This window comes from Adiantum capillus-veneris, chromosome 24, assembly GCF_014529385.1.
Source record: "Adiantum capillus-veneris isolate H3 chromosome 24, ASM1452938v2, whole genome shotgun sequence".
Taxonomy (NCBI): domain Eukaryota; kingdom Viridiplantae; phylum Streptophyta; class Polypodiopsida; order Polypodiales; family Pteridaceae; genus Adiantum; species Adiantum capillus-veneris.
The window spans coordinates 50492040-50511025 of NC_140954.1; the positions used below are offsets into that span (position 1 = coordinate 50492040).

Here is an 18986-nt window from a genome sequence, read left to right on the forward strand (position 1 = left end):
GAATGAGGAGATTGCTAGTCAGGGATTGTTGAGAAAGATGTCGTTCTTGGCGGTGCTTTGCTCGATATATATGCCAAAGGTGGTGCCCTTACAGAAGTGGACAAGAGTGAGTATATATCATGTTTACATTGATTGTGAAGCTACATATCCTCTCTAGATGTGATTACCTATGCTTGGGCTTTAATAAACTATGTATAGTGATTTTATCCTCTTTTAGGAGTAGAGACAACACGAGAGGTCAAAGGCAAGTTACGTGTATTGACTAGGGACATCAGAACATGCGGTGAGTAAGCTCTACCACATTTAACGTAGTGAACGAATACACAAAAAATTGCATGCTGTCGTGGGAATGGCACACTCCCTCATATTATATAAAATTGGGGAGGACTTTGCAAACTCTCACGCGCAAGGAAACTTGCATGTTTTCTTTCTTTTTTTCTAACATAAGAATGGACCAACATTGCATAGTAAAAACTAATATTTTTCACTATGATTAGAACCATCAAAGTACAAAAATGCAAATCCACTTTATGGTTTTTTGAGAGGCCTTCGTGTTGTATACGAAACATTATGATTACAATGTACTAACGACAGCACCCGATAAGCACAAGGTCTCTCTCTCTCTCTCTCTCTCTCTCTCTCTCCCCAATCCCTTTAATCTTGTTCTCTCTCGCTCTCTCCTTCACTCTATCTTAAGCAGTAAACATGTCAGACAGAACTAGAAGTATTAATCTACGTTGTATTGTCATCTTTGTATCTTCTCCTATCCACTCTACACTCCAATGCAGCTAACGAAGCACTCTAGTAGCATAAGTAAAAATAGTAAACATTAGCCCAAATTTTGAAAAAAACCTCTTAATGCACCAGGGTGAGAAAGCCGACTTGCCAACACTGTATTTTCTCCTATGCACTGTACACTACAATGCAGCTAACGAAGCATGAGATGTTCACGAGTGTGAGAAAGGCGGTTGTCCGAGTTGCCAACACTTCAAAGCAAGAAACGCATCTCCTGCCCGCTCTTGAAAGATCCCTGTTACCTGTCCTCGCTGCCACCAGCTTCCTTTACGGCTACATACTTGCATTTCGATGCAAACTCTACCAATGGCGAATTCTCAAGCAAACCAGGTAACTCTGCGTTGGCCCTTCTCTTTAGAATGGCACCCTCTTTCACTCTCGCCTGGCACAAGTGCGTGAACGATAGCCCACATAGGCATATTGCTCTCCCGGGCCATGACAAGAGGATTAAAAAAAATATAAAATTTTAAAAACACTGTCAATGTGCCTTAGAGTGCAGGCAAAGCAACTAGTAGAGCTAAAACAACAAGTGGAAAAGTATAACATGTATTTTGTTCTTGATTCTGCATTGGCTTTTGATTGATTGGTTTGCATTTCCTTAGGCTGCCTCTTCCAGTAATCAGTATCGGCAACATTTCATGGGGTGGCAATGGCAAGACCCCTATGGCTGAGTACCTTGCTTCAAAATTTCTGGAATGTGCTATTCCTCCAATTCTTTTAACACGGGTAACAAAGCTGTCGGTTTTCCTTCATTAGAAGACAGCTTGCTTGCTGGTGGGCATATTTTCTGTAGAGGAAATGGTCTACATGACAAGTGGCAGTTGTTTTCAGGGTTATGGAGGTGGAGATGAAGTGAAACTTCTTGAAGGCCATTTGCAAGGCACTCAAGCAAAAATTGGTGTAGGCCGTGACAGAGTGGAAGCTGCAAAAGCAGTGTTCAAAAAACATGGTGTGAGAGGTATACGTGACATACACAGATCAATTGAACATCTGAACTTTCATAAGAACCATAAACCACCACATGATCTATCACATATGGATATGGCCAAACTTGCACCACATGGTTGGTTGCAGCCTCAGACTGGATCTTTGGAACGCAAAATAGGGTTTAGAGAGCATAAAGATGGCATGGGTATTATTCTTCTGGATGATGGCATGCAGGTACAAGTTATGAGATGAGCGTTTTGTGCACAAGTGGGAATGAAGAATGTCAATTTGAAGAAACGAGGCTTCGTTTTTTTTTGATATACTTGTAGCATCAGAAAGTAGGTCGAGACATCGAAATTGTGATGGTGAATGCTGTTTCAGAATTTGGGAATGGAAGCTTAGTACCTCGCGGTCCATTGCGAGAACCTTTAGAAGCATTGTGTAGAGCAGATATCGTCGTTATACACCATGCCAACCTGGTGAGAAGTGTTTCTTTGATTATGTGATGATCAGGATAAGTTGAGTATCATCGATTAAGCACTGGAAGAAGCTTTTCTTCATATTTATTGTGTTTTTATGTTCAACCTATGACACCTTTGGTTGGAGATTCATTTAAGGTGTCACATTTGGCCTAAGACTGCACGCATTGATAAAGTCTATGTCCTTAAGTACCCTGTAGGGACAATGTGGGGCATGCCGTAACAGCTGGTATTCGCTATAAAATATTCATGCATACATCCTGTTCGATCGCTGCCTCTTGTCAAATACAGTTCCTTCATTACGAATTAGCTTGCCTGCTTGCTGTTGAAGTTTTGGAGGTCATCTCCCGGGTTTCCTAGGAGAGAGAAGGCTTCTTTATGGCTGTGCCTGGCCTTGTGAAGCTTCTCTAATGTTTAGGTTCCATGGATGTTCACCAGATTTTGTGTAGGTTGGCCACCATTGAACCACTTATGATGGGGGCCCTTTGTTTTCTTTTTGGGCGAGAAAAGGGGCTGTATTCTGTGTACAAAAGAGATCTCTGGAGAAGCTCAATGGCCTATCACCCAGAGGAAGTACAAAAGCGAGAGGACAATGTGAGAGCTATGTAAACGTCAAGGTGGCGTGTACAATGAGTGTAAAATGAACCACTAGGGAGGGGCATAATGCCATGTGATGTGGGCCTGGTCCTGACTGAAAAGAAGTGACGATCTCGCCCATATGTGAAGAAAGGTGCATGTATGCTGCTCTGCTGCACTGGAGGAGCTTGATAAAGTATCCCACTGACTGCGAAGAGTATGCAACAGCTTCCAAATGGCTGTCAAAATGGTGGATGTAGAGAAAGACAGTGAGCCAAGAATATGAGCACATCAAGCCATAGTAACAGGGAACGGGCGGAACGGGGCCCTCCCGTTCCCGGAACGCGTTCCCAAGCCTGGCGCCTCCTCGAAACTGGAACGGGACCGGAACGCCGTTCCCTTCCCAGGCATAACCGGAACGGCAGGCGGAACGGGGCCCGGAACGGCCGGAATGGCATACGGAACGCGGAACGGCAAATCCGGAACACCAAAGTTTAAAAAAATGACAGTTTGGGGCAGATTTTTTGAACTTTTGGGGGGGTGTTATTTCCATCCTCTCCTATATAAAGAAGGGCTTTAAACCCTCTCTCTCTCAAGCTCTCTACCTCACCCTCTCCCTCAAGGCGCCCTCTCCCTTTCCCTCAAGGCTACCGTTCCGGCCTCCGTTCCCGTTCCGCCACCCCGAGGGCCCCCCGTTCCAGAAACGTCCCGGAGCCCCCCGTTCCCGTTCCCCGTTCCCGTTCCGTGTAACTATGCATCAAGCCTTCCACATGGTCCAAAGAGTGATGCTGGTAGAAGTCCAATTGGTGTCACCTATAATAGGCTTGTACACTCCAAGCGAGAGATCTACAGCAACACGTGAGAAAATTGCAACAACTGAACTTGAAAAAAGAGAGAGAGAGAGAGAGAGAGAGAGAGAGAGAGAGAGAGAGAGAGAGAGAGAGAGAGAGAGAGCTTTATTAACGTCTACTAGAGGCCGAACTCAACCTATGAGACAAAATCGATGTACAACTGTCAATGCCCTCTGGGTGACCAGAAAAAGGACAAAATATAACATGAAATAAAATAGAATAGGACTGAACTAGTAGGATAGGAGTGATGAGTGGAGTGGGGTGGGAGATGGAGCACTAACACTAAGGGTATGTGAAATATATGCAGAGGGGTGTACAAGAATGCAATGCAAACTAGCTAGCTCCATCCAGTCCCATAATGAGGGTGTAATATATGATACATAGGCGATGGCGAAGTAAAAATCCCCTGTAGCATGATCTCCGGATGTAGATGTAAATGAATGAGAGAGAGAGAGAGAGAGAGAGAGAGAGAGAGAGAGAGAGAGAGAGAGAGAGAGAGAGAGAGAGAGAGAGAGAGAGAGAGAGAGAGAGAGAGAGAGAGAGAGAGAGAGAGAGAGAGAGAGAGAGAGAAACGAACTTGAACACCCCAAGTCTAGATTCTGTCGCGACACAAGAGAGGATCACTTAAAATACTTCACAACTTTGAAATCACAGTTCAATTTGGTTGACACGGCCCGACGTAGTTCCGTGCCTATAGAGATTGACCCCAAAGACTGGCGCCTATTTCGGTATTTCTTTTATATTAATCTTTGGGCAAAGTACAACTCCTACAAGGTCCTCCGCTCTCAGACTTTGCGTCCAGATGCTTTGAGAAGTGAGGCCCTGAGGGCTCTTTTATTCTTACAAGGGATGCCAAAAGCAGAGCCCCAAAATCAAAAGCTCTTACACTTAAAAGCTTCTCAAACTAAAAGCAATTGTTCTAAAAGCTTTAAAAATCAAAGCATCAAGCCCCAAAAAGCATCTCAGCGCAAATCCAGGGATTCCGTACACCGTGTCAACGTGAAAAGCGTCGCAGATTCCGGGTTGCCACGTCAGCATTATGTTATCGGGCGCCCGTACTGGCTGCCACGTGTCAAGGTGTGTCCGGGTCTGCTGCCACGTCACCATTTGTGACATACCCTCCTCTTGAAAGCATTGTAATCGTCCTCGATTACGCTTGCAAAACAGACAGAGGCCATAAACTGTCTTAGCAGACAGTGACTGTTAGTGCCGACGCACTAGGCACAACACATCTAGCACATGTACCAATCGATAGTCACATCACAGGACATCACTTGACATCACAGGACATCACATGACAAATCAATCACAGAAACATTCATTCCAAATCTCAGACCATGACTGCCAACAATGTATTTAGTAACCACATCTAGATTCATTCTGGACTTCAATTGATGTCGGGTTAACTAATCCCATATGGCGATCATGTCTAGAGATTTTTTTTTTCTTATTTCCGACTCAGGTACTGTCGTGTGCAAGTAATCATTCGCCTCAAGCACTCTCGTGTGCGAGAAATCTTTCACCTCAAGTACTGTCGTGTGCGAGAATCATTTCCGAGGATCCTAATCCATCCCTGAGTTCATACTGAATAGACTTCAATTGATGTCCGGTTAACTAATCCCATATGGCGATCATCTCTAGAGATTTTTTTTTTCTTATTTCCGACTCAGGTACTGTCGTGTGCAAGTAATCATTCGCCTCAAGCACTCTCGTGTGCGAGAAATCTTTCACCTCAAGTACTGTCGTGTGCGAGAATCATTTCCGGGGATCCTAATCCATCCCTGAGTTTATACTGAATAGAGTGGTCCTGTAAGGTGTAGCGGATGTGAATGATGAACTTTGCTCAAGATGAGTGCTCCGAACTGTGCTCAAGGTTCCTTTTACTTACGGCAGGGAGAGCCTTCAGTTCCTTTAGTGAGAGAGTGCAAATGGTGAATCGTGTTCATCGTGCAATATGGCATGTCTATGAAAAGGGATCACATATGGACGGTGACTAAAGTACAAGAAAGCATCACGAATGAAACACTCGAACAATGCGTGCTGACTAATCATTCGAACACAAAATACTTCTTGTCGGGGTTCTTTGGACCTCGACTCGGGAGCCAAGATCGGTTCTTCGTGATCGATCGGATCTGCAATGAGGTTAGCTTCACTAGACAAAGTATCAACTAAACCATGATCCTTGCGAACAATCGCATCACTATCATGCAAATCATCATGCTCGTGAATAATCACATCTTGATCATGCAAATCATCATGCTTATCCTTATCATGTAATTCGTGTGTGTCGTGCTTTGGAGAAGACAAGACTGAGAGAGTCTCCTTCTCCCGATTCTTGTCAATCTGCACCTGCATATTAGAAAAGAGTAGGACCAATGCGGCTTTTCTTTCGTTGTGCTCATGCTCTGTGGCTGCCATTCTTTCTTTGTGTTCACGTGCTATGGCTGCCATTCTTTCTTTGTGTTCACAATCAAATGCTACCTTTCTTTCTGCTTTTCTTTCTTCGCGCTCGCGCTCGAAGGCGGCGCGTTGCGCTTCTTGTTGTAACTTCTTCCTGTCCTTCATCGTCTTGACAAAAGCCTCCATCGGATTTGGTACAATCCTTGGCGTAGATGGGGAAGGGGAAGGGTTGGAAAAACCTCCTGGGGGGAAAACTCTTCTTCGCCACTCCCATGCTCACCACTTCCATGCGAAGTATCCATTCGGCTTCGGGTGATGATCGTACATTGAAGTCTTGGATTCTTAAGTTCACAAGAAACTTGGTTCTTGAGGTTCCTGAGGGTCTTGAGGCTTGAGGTTCTTGAGGGTCTTGAGGTTCTTCTTTAGCTTGCAATCTGTGTTAGAGAAGGATCTTCTCTTTCCCGAGATCTTCTCTCTCCTGCTGGCGCACCCCTTTGGCGGCCTTGCGCTCACACCAAGGTTGCGTTTTCCCCCTCACGTCGATTGGCCGGCCGCTAAGTGCACGGTCCGCTCTCAATGAGTGAAAAGAGAAACAAGGGAAGGCTGGACAAGCCCTTCTTTCTTGGGTTTCTTGTCACTCTTCAAAAACACGATTAGGAATCGACACGCCCAAGAGGTCTTGGGTTATGTGCGACCGCAACAAGCAAATTTTTTTTTGTGGTTCTTTCCTTGAGTGATTCAGAACACTACCAAAGCTCTGATTCCAATGTAAGGTGCAGCGGATGTGAATGATGAACTTTGCTCAAGATGAGTGCTCCGAATTGTGCTCAAGGTTCCTTTTACTTACGGAAGGGAGAGCCTTCCGTTCCTTTAGTGAGAGAGTGCAAATGATCACAAACAAAGTGGATAAACATTGTGAATGAAGGTGCTGAGACTGAGAGATAGAGAGAGAAGAATACGGCACCAGATTGTTGTCAAACCCTCTTCCGAAGGCCCCACTCTCTATGGCGGCGAGAGCGGTCTATTGATTGCACAAATCTCTACAATGCAATGGACTTACCGACGATGTCGAGGACGACGATGAGACGGGCTGAAATCTGAAAACGTTAATGGCTGAAATCTGCAATCTTGTATCTGCTGAGTTCTGACTCTATGTCGGTGACGACGACGACGCCGCATTGAAAATGCAGATGCTGAAATCTGCGGTTCCGGGCTGAATCTGCAAGCGCTGGCAGACTTGCAAGTGAATGCAAAAACGATAGGGATTCTGGGCCTTCCTTGCGAGGATTGCGATGCGGTGAAGAGGCTCTGCAGCAGGGCAAGGTCGCTTTGTTCTTTATGTTGAAATCTGAAGGTTCTGTTGCATTAGTGGATGATCCCAAAAACGCTGGCTGAAACTTGTACTTGGCTGAGTTTTGCTATCGATCTGCAATAGAGCAAAATGCTAGGCTGATTGAAATCTGCTAATAACAATCTGCAATGGAGCAAAACGCTAGGTTGGCTGAAATTGATTTGTTGCAAAATGCTATGGTAACTGCTATGTATCTGCTACCGCCGGCTGATCTGCAACTGCAAAACGTTAGGGCTGATCTTGCTGAAACGCTAGCTATTGTTGATGCAGAAAACGCTATGGCCATTTGCTGCAAAAACGCTAGGTCCTCCTGTTGGGGTCTTGCTGAGAAGGTGCCTGTCAGACGTTGGGTCTCTTCTGCCTCTTCTGCCAGAAAGTGCTAGCGCTAGGGTTTCCTTGTCAAAATTGCCCTACCCAGTTTCCCAACAAAAGTCACTTAATAATAATAAGTGAAAAATGACTAAAATAGGAAAAATAGGTCTATGCATTGTAAAAATGCTCCTGATGGGTTCTGATTGTAATCTGATGATCATGCTGTGTGCAACCAGAGGATATGCATCTACTCTAAGTGCCTGGACATGCACGGTCTGCGAACAGACTCACAAAAGTGCCAGAACACTTCCTAAGCTAGGTTGATTGAACTGGACTGAACCCTTGTCATGAAGTAGCTTGTCCACGTACACGTAGGTTTAGATGTGCACGTGAGAGGTCTAATCATTCATTCCATTGAATCAATCATGATTCATGATTCGTTATCAGGTTCATTTGGAAGCTGTCACTGCTCCATCTTATTCTTAATCTTGCTCTTTTTCTAGAATTAACAGATTCTTTCAGAAAACATCAGTTTTATTTAAAAATTATCTTCCAAAAAAAAGTCATGTCATAAATCCATAAAGCAAAATAATACTAATTCAAAAAGTTGTTCTGGTGTCACAAACGGGAGTGCATAACAATATAAAATACATTCGGATAAATAGGATTTATAACTTATTACTGAAGCCAAAGGATATAGAGAGAAATAGATAGAGAGAGAGATAGAGAGTGAGAAGATCGACAGAGTACTGGGGACCAGAAGATGGGTTGGTCCTCCCCCGTAATAGTATCTTTATTACTGAGGAGAAGTCTATACAAGCACTTGAATCGAACGTATTACCACGTTCGTTCTAGAATAAGATTTGATGGTTCCCGAAAGCCTCAGCCAGAGTTACTCGGAACGCGGAACGGGAACGGCGATGGGCCTCCCTGCGGAATGGGGGGAACGGGAATGGGCCCGGAACGGGAACGACGTGGAACGGGAGGCTAAAAAAACACCCAAATATTATTATTTTTAGCGTTATGTGTTTGAATACAAGTAGTACTAGAGTCCTTTGACTCTAATACCCACAAAAAACACGATTCGAAGACCATTTAACCTTATTATGACTTGATTGGGATGTGCGGCGCCAAGAGTACATAGCACCTATACAACAATGAGCAAACACAATGCCCATACACAATGCTCTCAAATAATTGCAAGAGTAGTAGTCAGAGATAACACTTTGGAATTAATTATGGCTAACATAGTAACAAGCCTCAAGGGCCGCCAAGGTGCTACAAAAAAACCAAAGGGGGGGCAAACCAGACTCCAGTGACCACAATACCAAAAGACTGAAGGTGACAAATACCATAAAGATGCTAGTAGCTACAAATGGCAAAGAGGGCAAGGCTCAAGCAGCCATACAAAAAGGTAAGGATAAATGGCAAAGACTCAAGACTCAAGAGCCACTAGCCTGAGAGGCCTCCCAATCCGTAGTAGCCGGCTGTAAATCATGCACATCCTCCCATTCCTCATCATCGAGGTCTAGGTCCGGCTCGATCTCAGCCACAGATGAAGTACCTGGTGTTGGTGGATGTGCATCTCCACCTGCCTGAGGAGCCTCTTGCTCTATCTCCCACTGTGTAAAAGGATCTGTCTGTTTGTCTGTACTCTTGCAAAGCATTTTCAAATTTGCGTTGACGAAGACAAAATCATTAGCCTTCTCTACTCCAAGCCGATTCCTCTTCTTGGAAGCAATGTGGCTAAAGGTACTCCACAATTGCTCCAAGCATGAGGTACTAACTAACTGGCTGAGAATACGGATCGCCAATCTCTGAAGCTCAGGGCCATCATAGCCATAGTCCTCCCACCATAGCACTGAACCTATCTTCCTGCGATCAATCTAAGAATCTGGACTGCCAAATGACCCACGCATCTCTCTGTACTGTCTCAATTGATCTTTGACAATGCGTCGCCCATCTCTGTCTAGAACCATCTTGTTCAAGATCTCTGTAAATTGGTTCATGACTTCCCTATGTGTCTCTTACCCTGCACCTTGGAACTCTGGATCCACCATGTACGTTGCCCCGTGTAAAGGAGAGGCATATGAATTCCACCTCGAGCTGCAAAGCGCATGGATCTCCTCATATCGCTTTGCGTTCGGCTCAAGCTGTGCAAGCTGCTCGATCATGCGGTCCATTGCCTCATAAATCTTGCCAATGCAAGGATCCATGCCATCCAGAACTCGAAGCAAATGTACGAGAAGAAGAGGCCATGGATGATGGATTATTCGTGAAAGAGAGAGAGCTTGATCTTGAACTTTGAGAGAGAGAGGGCTTGAGAGAGAGAGGCTTGCCGCTTGATTCCGTGAGAGCTTGAAAGAGAGCTTGAGCTTTGACCCTTGAGGGTTAGAACTTAGAAGTTAACCCAAGAGAGAGAGAGGTTGAGAGCTTGAGCCTTGAGGCATGCCGCGGCGCCACACTATGGCTTGAGAGTTGAGAGCAAGCAAGGGAGAATGAGCTTGGCTTGAGAGTTGAGAGCAAACAAGGGAGAATGGGCCTTGAGGCTTGATGAATTTGTGAAGAATGGGGGAGGAGGGGGGCATTATATAAGTTTTTGCTTGCTGAAAATGGCCGTTGGCTGGCCCTAACTGCTATTTTTTTCAAACTCAAAATTTGCCGTTTATGGCCTTTGGGGACGTTCCGGCCGTTCTGACCCGTTCCGGGCTTTCCGTTCGGTGACAGATTCCAGCCGGAACGCCTGTCCGTTCCGAAAAAAATCAGCCGGCCGGAACGCCGTTCCGGCGTTCCAAGGCCCCAAACTTCCGTTCCCTGGTAACTGTGGCCTCAGCTTCCGATTCCTAGGGCAAAACCCTATTCCAAGGAACTTCTGTTCCTTATTCCAAATCCTTGAGAACCAAGGTTCTCGCCTCTGGATCTCACCTTCCAGACTCAGGGCATGACATCCTTGCAACTCTTTTTTCCGACTCTGTTTCCAGAGTCCTCTTCCTGCAAAACAACTCTGCTTTCCCGGACACGAAGTCCTTACTTGGGAATCTCAACTTCCGGATCACAACTCGAGAGACTACCTCTCTCCGATCCATGGATCTATTTCCCAAACTTGGGTATGAAACCCTTGGGCTGATCTAGCTCTAGTTCCTCAGAGCACTTTTCTCTTGCAGAGGCTCATGCCCTTCTCTGCTCCTACTCCCTCACTAAGAGGAAGTACACCTGCAAACAAATACTTAGAGATCATAACATGAAAATCGTTACCTTCAAAGTCTCGACGCTCAAAACGCAACTCAGTTCTCGAAAAGCAATTCCCCGGAAGAGATCTCTACATAGAAAATCCTCTCTTCCAATCCTACACACAAAAGAGGTGTGTTCTCGAGTTCCTTCTCGTAAATCAGCCCCGTCTATGAGGTTTATGGGCTGAAAACAGAGAAAAACAGCAGCTTGTCGCTATGGAAACACGCTCCGTAAGCACTTCTTTACGAGGGAACTCGCGCACTAGGTCTTGGCGACATCGGGTACACTTGGGGCAGTCATGGGCATCACCAGCAAACGTCTTCTTTGCGGGTGAACTCTGCAGTAGCATCTCCTTGCAAAAACTGATCCTCCCCTTTGAGTGAGGGCATGTGATGCTTTTCTAGCTCCTGGTCACGGCACGAATAGCAGAGCATTTGCTGCTTGCGTAGAGATCGCGGCCGTTTGTTTCGGTTTTCTTTTTTTCTTTTGCGCTGTTCCGCCAGAAAAAGAGAGAAAAAAACGATGGCCGATCTCTTGCCTTATTTATCAGATGGTTGCCCACTTATTAAGTGGACAGCCGGTCACCTTTAAAAATGGTCTGAATCTGTCCAAAAACTCAATAAAACCTTATAAGGTAAAACAATGCTTTCACAGCACTTCCCAGGCGTCCCTGGATGCAATCACATGCACAGTTGCAATGCAGACATAGATTTCCTCGACTTCCTCGCGGGAAAGCATTTGCTTTCCCCAAAAGCAATCCCGTTTTCTCAAAAAGCATCTGTTTTTGCTCAAAGTTTCCTCTGAACCCATCTTCATTCAAGTGCTTGCTTTTCCTTGTGCACAATACCAACACAGTTTGGAATTCCCTCCTGACTATGGATATTCCCTTTCCGATGCACTCATCACCCACCTTGTGACGCATCAGGAATACCCATCACCTAGTCCTTTCTTGCCGAACTTACGGTACAATCTCCTTCACGATGCTCTATGTCACCCATCCTATGACGCATCAGAGATGTCCGTTCCCGGATGGTCGGATACTTCTTTCCGATGCTCCTTGTCACCCATCCGATGTGACACATCAGAAGTACCCGTTCGTGGTGGCCTTACAGATATTCCCGTTCTCAGTGCTCCCGTCATTACTTTGAATGACGCACTAGGAATACTCTGTACTCGGATGTCTCCAGTGAGAAAAACCCTCTCACTTAAAATTCCAATAATTCATTTAGAATTATTTTTCCTGGTATTCCAAGCGAGAAAACCCTCTCACTTATAAATCCAATAATTCATTTAGAATTATTTTTATGTCAGATAAAGCCAATTTAGCAACGTCTGGAATGAGTATCGCCTCGTCCTGCTGTTCTTTCAATGTGGCAGTCATTCTGATTCTTGTGCCCTTTTGGGACACTTTGTAGCGATATGTCCTTGTTCTCCACATTCAAAACACTTCCCTGCTTGGAAATATTCATCTCTTTGGTTTTCTGTCAATGAAGGTCGTCTATCTTTTCGTCGATTGTTTCTGCTCTGATTTGTTGAAGGTTCCTCTAATGGGTAAGTCAATTTACCCGAATGTATAGCAAATCTCCGCTTCGTGTGTCCCATCAACTGTTGTATAGACTCGGACTTCCTTTCGAGACAATAATCTCGAATTTCTTTGGGAAGCCCACAACAAAATCGTTCAATCTGCTCCTTAAATTTGATTTTCTTAAAGGATGAAACAAGTAGAAAAATTTCCCAAAATCTTTCATAGTAAGAATCCAAAGATTCTGTCTTGACTGTCACAAACTGCTGACGTGGTCAAAGCCCTGAAGAATGGAGCCAACTTATAGATGCCGGCCGAGGGGCTTAAACCCTAAGAAGAACAAGTAACAGAAGAAGAAGTCCTACCAACTTATGAGGACCCCGTCCGATAGGGCCCCAAGTGACATAAAGGATTAAAATAAAGTAAGACCCACAAAAAAAAGACTTGCGCCAAAAAAAATTGATGACGTGGCAGATTTTTGAAAATTACGTTGACAGTGCTGACGTGGCAGGCTGTACGGATTTCCACGTTTTGCGTTGACTGCTAACGTGGCAGTTGTACGGAATTCCATGATTTACGTTGGCAGCTTTTTGGCATTGCTTTTGGACCAGAAGCTTTTGAGTTTGAAGGCTTTTATGTAGACTGCTTTTCATAGGCCAAGGGTCTTTAAATATGTGCTCAGGGCTCATTCTCTAGCATGCTTCCTGGAGAAGGTGCAGAGTTTGCAGTACCGACTTGTATTGTGTTGATGCAATATAAAGAAATACCGAAAGGGGCGCCAAGGTTTGGGGTCAATACTCTCTGGGGTGGATTCCGCGACTCTGTGTCGCGTGTCTTCTCTCTCTTTCAGTTCAAATGTTATTGAAGTGCTAAGAGTCTGTTCAGTTTGTTCTTTTCTATTGGCTCGTGGTGCCCGTCTTGTGATAGTGGTATCAGAGCATCAGGCGTGTGCTTTTCTGAAAGCATACCGGTCCTTCCAAAGAGCAGACAGAGCAAGATCTCACTTCCAAAGCTTATTGGAAATTTTAGCTTCGTGCTCCGACCCCGGACTTATTAGCCATTCCCACCCTTACTTCATCGCGCATCGGGCGCGCTTTCGTCCGCACCGCTCATGTCTTACAGGGCATAAGCCAAAAAGATCACTTGCAAAGAAGGATCCAAGATTTGTTTCGAGTCACTGTTTTTCTCAGAGGTAGTGTCATGCAGACGTTGATAGCTACCAAGCCGCACACTTCCAAGGACTTGGCAAGCTTTCAAGAAAAAATTTGCCCGAAGTTATATGGTTTCTTACATTTTCCTTCGGAGTGCAACTTCTGGCAGACTGGGGTATCCTGAAATGCTTGCCATGGAAACCCTAGCAGATTATAACTTGAAATTTCTCGACATCTCTTAGTAGATGTCTCTTGTCGAGTTGATAACCTTGGAGGTTTGGTGCGATTGCTATCTTGGGACTACCATCGCCGCCAAAGAAACATTGTTCCAGGATGGAAAGTTAGTCGACTTTTCGAGCTCGGCTAATGTCGAGATTGCTTTTTAAGTTTGAATTTTGTTTGAGAACTTGTTTGGTGATCTTGTTTGAAATGGATGATATCTGTTTTAAACCTGTTTTGGTGCCGATTTGAAATGTTTGACTCTAGTTTTAATACTGGTTTCATTGATTGGTGATTTTACTCCCGGGTGGAGAAGTGAGAAATACTGTTTTGGTATTGTTTGAACCTTGGAACGATGCAGGCTGACGCCTGGGGAGCGTTCCGTTGTATGCTAGAAAACCTCCGAACGACGCAGGGCGATGCCTGGGGAGCATTCGATTGTATGCTTGTAAATTAATTGTTGTTGTGACTCCTGGCCCGGACCTGGATGGTTATGCGGGAGGAGTATTAAGAAGTCTGAGCAGTGGTTACTCTCAACACCTCCAAACGACACAGGCTGCGGTCTGGGGGGCGTTTGGTTGTAAAAGGCCTCTATATCTCATGGCCCGGAGCTTTTTAGGTTATTTGCGGAAGGAGTGATGAGGGAGTCGTTGAACAGCTCATGGCTCCAGACCTGGATGGTTATTTGCGGGGGGAGTGTTCATCGACGGCTTTATGTTTCTATGTCTTGTAACATGCATATATGAGCATCTGTGTTGCATTGTGATGTGCCAACCACTGAATATTCCTAATTGGATGAGATTGCCTGGGTATGTAATTTTAGTGCATCAAGACACCCGTGGAAGATCAATGCGGTTTGGGTGTGATGGCTAATTTTACTACGCCGAAATATCGAGTTCCGATCTGGACGAAAGGAGAAGCCAACTCCTTCAAAAGAGTTGAAAGGAGAAGCTAACTCCTTAACAAAAAGAGCAAACTGATTGTCCCTCGGAATGACCCTCAGAACTTTTTGAGCTAACTTGAGTTGTTTTGCAGATATGCTGTTATCGTGGACGATTACTCTCTTTCAAGAAGGGGAGATGTCACAAACTGTTGACGTGTCAAAGCCCTGAAGAATGGAGCCAACTTACAGATGCCGGCTGAGGGGCTTAAACCCTAAGAAGAACAAGTAACAGAAGAAGAAGTCTCCTAGCAACTTATGGGGACCCCGTTAGATGGGTTCCCAAGTGACATAAAGGATTAAAATAAAGCAGGACCCACAAAAGAAAGACTTGCGCCAAAAAACTAATGACGTGGCAGATTTTCGGAAATTACGTTGACAATGCTGATGTGGCAGGCTGTACGGATTTCCGCGTTTTGCGTTGATTACTGACGTGGCAATTGTAGGAATTCCATGATTTACGTTGGCAGCTTTTTGGCATTGCTTTTGGACCAAAAGCTTTTGAGTTTGAAGGCTTTTTATGTAGACTGCTGTCCATAGGCCAAGGGCCTTTAAATATGTGCTCATGGTTCATTCTCTGGCATGCTTCCTAGAGAAGGTGCAGTGTTTGGATTACTGGCTTGTACTGTGTTGATGCAATATAAAGAAATACCGAAAGGGGCGCCAAAGTTTGGAGCCAATACTCTTTGGGGTGGAATTCCGCCACTCCGTTTCTCATGTCATCCCTCTCTTTCAGTTCAACTGTTATTGAAGTGCTAAGAGTCTGTTCAGTCTGTTCTTTTCTATTGGCACGTGGTGCCCGTCTCATCTCGTTCGTATTCTTGTGTGAGCCATGAAGAAATAAAGAGTTTCTTGAATTTCAATCACTTTGTCGGTGCTTGTTTCCTTAACAGTAGAGCGGACCACCAAGTCCGTGCATTGCCTTTCAGAAAGGATGCCGCTCGTCTGATCTTGGAGTGCTCTTTATAGCGGCCTCCAGATAATGCTATGTCAAACTGTTGGACAAAGGCTTAAAGCCTTGGGAGCATCTCGAAACCCTGAAAAGTGCTCAAACTTTACTGCCTGTCCTCCCTCTTTGATTTCTTTGGGCTTTTTGCCCTTGTCGTTGAGAAAATCATATTGATTGGCTATATAAAAATGCTTTCTTTTTGCATAAAACATGTGCTCTATCCGTCGTTTCTTGTCTTTCCTGTCCTCATCACTTGAAACAGAAGAAGATGAGGTGTCCGAGCTATCAAAAGATGAGGACGAATTGGGCAATCCTTCGAAGCGTACACGCTTTTTCTGTATTCTGGCATTTTCAAAAGTGGATTTTTGACCCAAGTAACCGAGGAAATTAGTTCCCTTGTTACGTTGTTTCAATTGCTTTTCCGTCGGCTTTTTCATATCCAGAATCTAATTGATTCGGGCCTGGAACGCATCCGGGATTTCTTCTTCAGTAAACATTCTTGGAGAGGAGGCTTCTTGATCGCTCGTTTGATTGGTGGCTGGGTGGTTTTTTGCCACAGAGTATGAACTTCAGTCATTGCCTGCTTGGTCAAAAATTTTCCAAATTGGGGATCCTTAGCAAATTTAATCATCTGCTTTGTTGCCTCGTCAACCTGCTGTCGACATTCCATCCTTTCAAGTTCGTACTGAGTAGGCTGCGGTGGGCCGTACTCTTCCTCTGTTTGATCATGAAAATCTTCTCTGCGATCTCCTCCCGCATTTTGAGATGTAGAAGAAGTCGACTGATCTCTGTTGGAATCCATAAGTGTCGCGAGAAAAGGATCGGATTTCCCGATAGAAGAGAAATCAGCCGTGCTTTGATACCACTGTAATGAACTTGAACACCCCAAGTCTAGATTCTGTTGCGACACAAGAGAGGATCACTTAAATACTTCACAACTTTGAAATAACAGTTCAATTTGGTCGACACGGCCCAGCGTAGTTCCGTGCCTAGAGAGATTGGTCCCAAGACTGGCGCCCCTTTCGGTATCTCTTTTATATTAATCTTTGGGCAAAGTACAACTTCTGGAGGGTCCTCCGCTCTCAGACTCTGCGTTCAGATGCTCTGAGAAGTGAGGCCGTGAGGGCTCTTTTATTCTTACAACGGATGCTAAAAGCAGAGCCGCAAAATCAAAAGCTCTTAAACTTAAAAGCTTCTCAAACTAAAAGCAATTGTTCCAAAAGCTTTAAAAATCAAAGCATCAAGCCCCAAAAAGCATCTCAGCGCAAATCCAGGGATTCCGTACACTGTGTCAATGTGAAAAGCGCCGCAGATTCCGGACTGCCACGTCAGCATTATGTCAGCGTGCTATCGGGCGTCCGTATTGGCTGCCACATGTCAAGGTGTGTCCGTGTCTGCTGCCACGTCACCATTTGTGTGTGTGAGAGAGAGAGAGAGAGAGAGAGAGAGAGAGAGAGAGAGAGAGAGAGAGAGAGAGAGAGAGAGAGAGAGAGAGAGAGAGAGAGAGAGAGTCAGCATGGATTTCTCACTTGGGGCTCTGTCTCATGGTTGATGCCGATGCCCGGACCGCATCTTTTCTACGAGGGCTCAGACACAGATCCAGCTCTTATGCTTACCTCGACTGGTTATCGGCGAGGGACTTTGGCTATGTTACCACAGATTGCTTGGCAGGGGGATCCTCAGACACGTGATGAAGTTTTTTCAGTAATCACTAGCATTACACTATGGAATGTTTGGAGAGCTCGTTGTCTTCACATTCTCAGTGCGGCTCCACAACTCCTTCAGGATACCCTCACTGCCATTTGGCTGGACATCATTCACACCCTGATTTGGCAGTGGGATTCTTCCTCAGGTACATCTCGAGCAGCCGAGGCTCGTCGCTTTGCCTTCCTTCGGCGTTGGGCCCGATCCCCACTCTTCTCGGTGGTTTCTCCTCCACTCATCACACAGACCACCATGAGATTGTTCTAGTCGAGTTGTCACTATAGTGGCTCTCACCCTTACATTCAGCTTGTACACCCCACATGATAGGCTATTTTGGCATCCGCTGGGGTTTATATTGTGCTCAGTAATATACAGCCCTGACTTTTCCCAAAAAGAGAGAGAGAGAGAGAGAGAGAGAGAGAGAGAGAGAGAGAGAGAGAGAGAGAGAGAGAGAGGAGTCGACACGGAACCACCATTCCTAGATGCGCTAGCCCCAAAGTCTGGTGCCCCTTTCGGTAGTTCTTTCTTTATTGCTTCACAAAGGTTCTATAGTTGGGAGGGCTCTCGCTTTGCTTTCGTAACTGTAATGCTAGAATGAGCCCCCCAAGACCGTATTTAAAGGCTCCTTGCCTTGAAAGGCATCATACATGAGAAGCTGTGGTTCCCAAAAGCTTTCAGACCAAAAACTATTGCCCAAAATCTTTTCCGCGATTTACTGATTTTTGTACACTTGCCACGTCAGTAGCTCTCGAGATTTGCGGATGTCTGTACAGCTGGCTACACAAGAGCAGGATACGTGATTTGCTTGTTTTTTTTAGGGTTTAGGCCCCATAGCCAGTGACCCTGTAAGGTGCAGCGGAATGAATGTTGTTCTTTCTCAAGGTAAGTGCTCCATAATGTGCTCAAGGTTTCTTTTTGTTCTTATGGAAGGAAGAGCCTTCCGCCTTTAATGAGAGAGTGCAATGATCACTAACAAGTGAATGGACACTGTGCGTGAAAGTGTATGAGACTGAGAGATAGAGAGAGGAGATAATACGACACCAGAGATGTTGTAAAATCCTCCTCCAAAGGCCCCACTCTCGTCGGCGAGAGTGGTCTACTTATGATTGCACAAACTGGTACAAACTGAATGTATGTGACTGATGCAAGTCTAGGAAATGTCGGCGATGACGACGGGAATGGCGAAACCGACATAAGGGCTCAAATCTGCAATCTTTTATCTGCTGTCCAAAAACGCTATGGGCTGGAATCTGCTGTTGCCGAAAACACTATGGAAAACGCTGGTTTTGCTGGTCTTTAGGGCTGAAAATCTGCATCTAATGTAGGGCTGAAAACTGATGTTCTTTGGGCTGAATCTGCTGGTCTTTTACGGCTGAATTTGCTGTTGCTTCATTGCTGAAAAACGCCAGGCCAGAAATGGGCGATGTGGGAGATCTGTAAATGCCAAGTGCTGGGGGTGTGTAGCGAGGATCACCTTGATGAAAATCGCCAAGGGTCGTTGTTCTATGGCGATGAGGCTAGGATGAGAAAAACGCTAGTGTTGTGGATCTGCTTGAGGGAAATCGCCTAGGTTGGGGAG

At 45.2% G+C, this 18986-nt stretch overlaps 1 protein-coding gene across 6 annotated transcripts in view; it reads left to right on the forward strand.

Annotated features, from left to right (window-relative positions):
• The first annotated feature begins 853 nt into the window (after positions 1–853).
• The window catches only part of LPXK (tetraacyldisaccharide 4'-kinase family protein), a 70080-nt gene continuing 51947 nt past the window's right edge, over positions 854–18986 (forward strand). Inside the window, exons 1-4 of one of the 6 annotated variants that reach the window (XM_086499278.1) lie at positions 854–1125; positions 1398–1521; positions 1627–1956; positions 2052–2201. In XM_086499278.1, the coding sequence (XP_086355404.1) occupies positions 923–1125; positions 1398–1521; positions 1627–1956; positions 2052–2201 (807 nt within the window). In that variant the 5' untranslated portion in view covers positions 854–922. The remainder of the gene's footprint in view (positions 1126–1397; positions 1522–1626; positions 1957–2051; positions 2202–18986) is intronic. The other 5 variants (XM_086499275.1, XM_086499279.1, XM_086499276.1 and 2 more) reach the window with 5 other exon arrangements.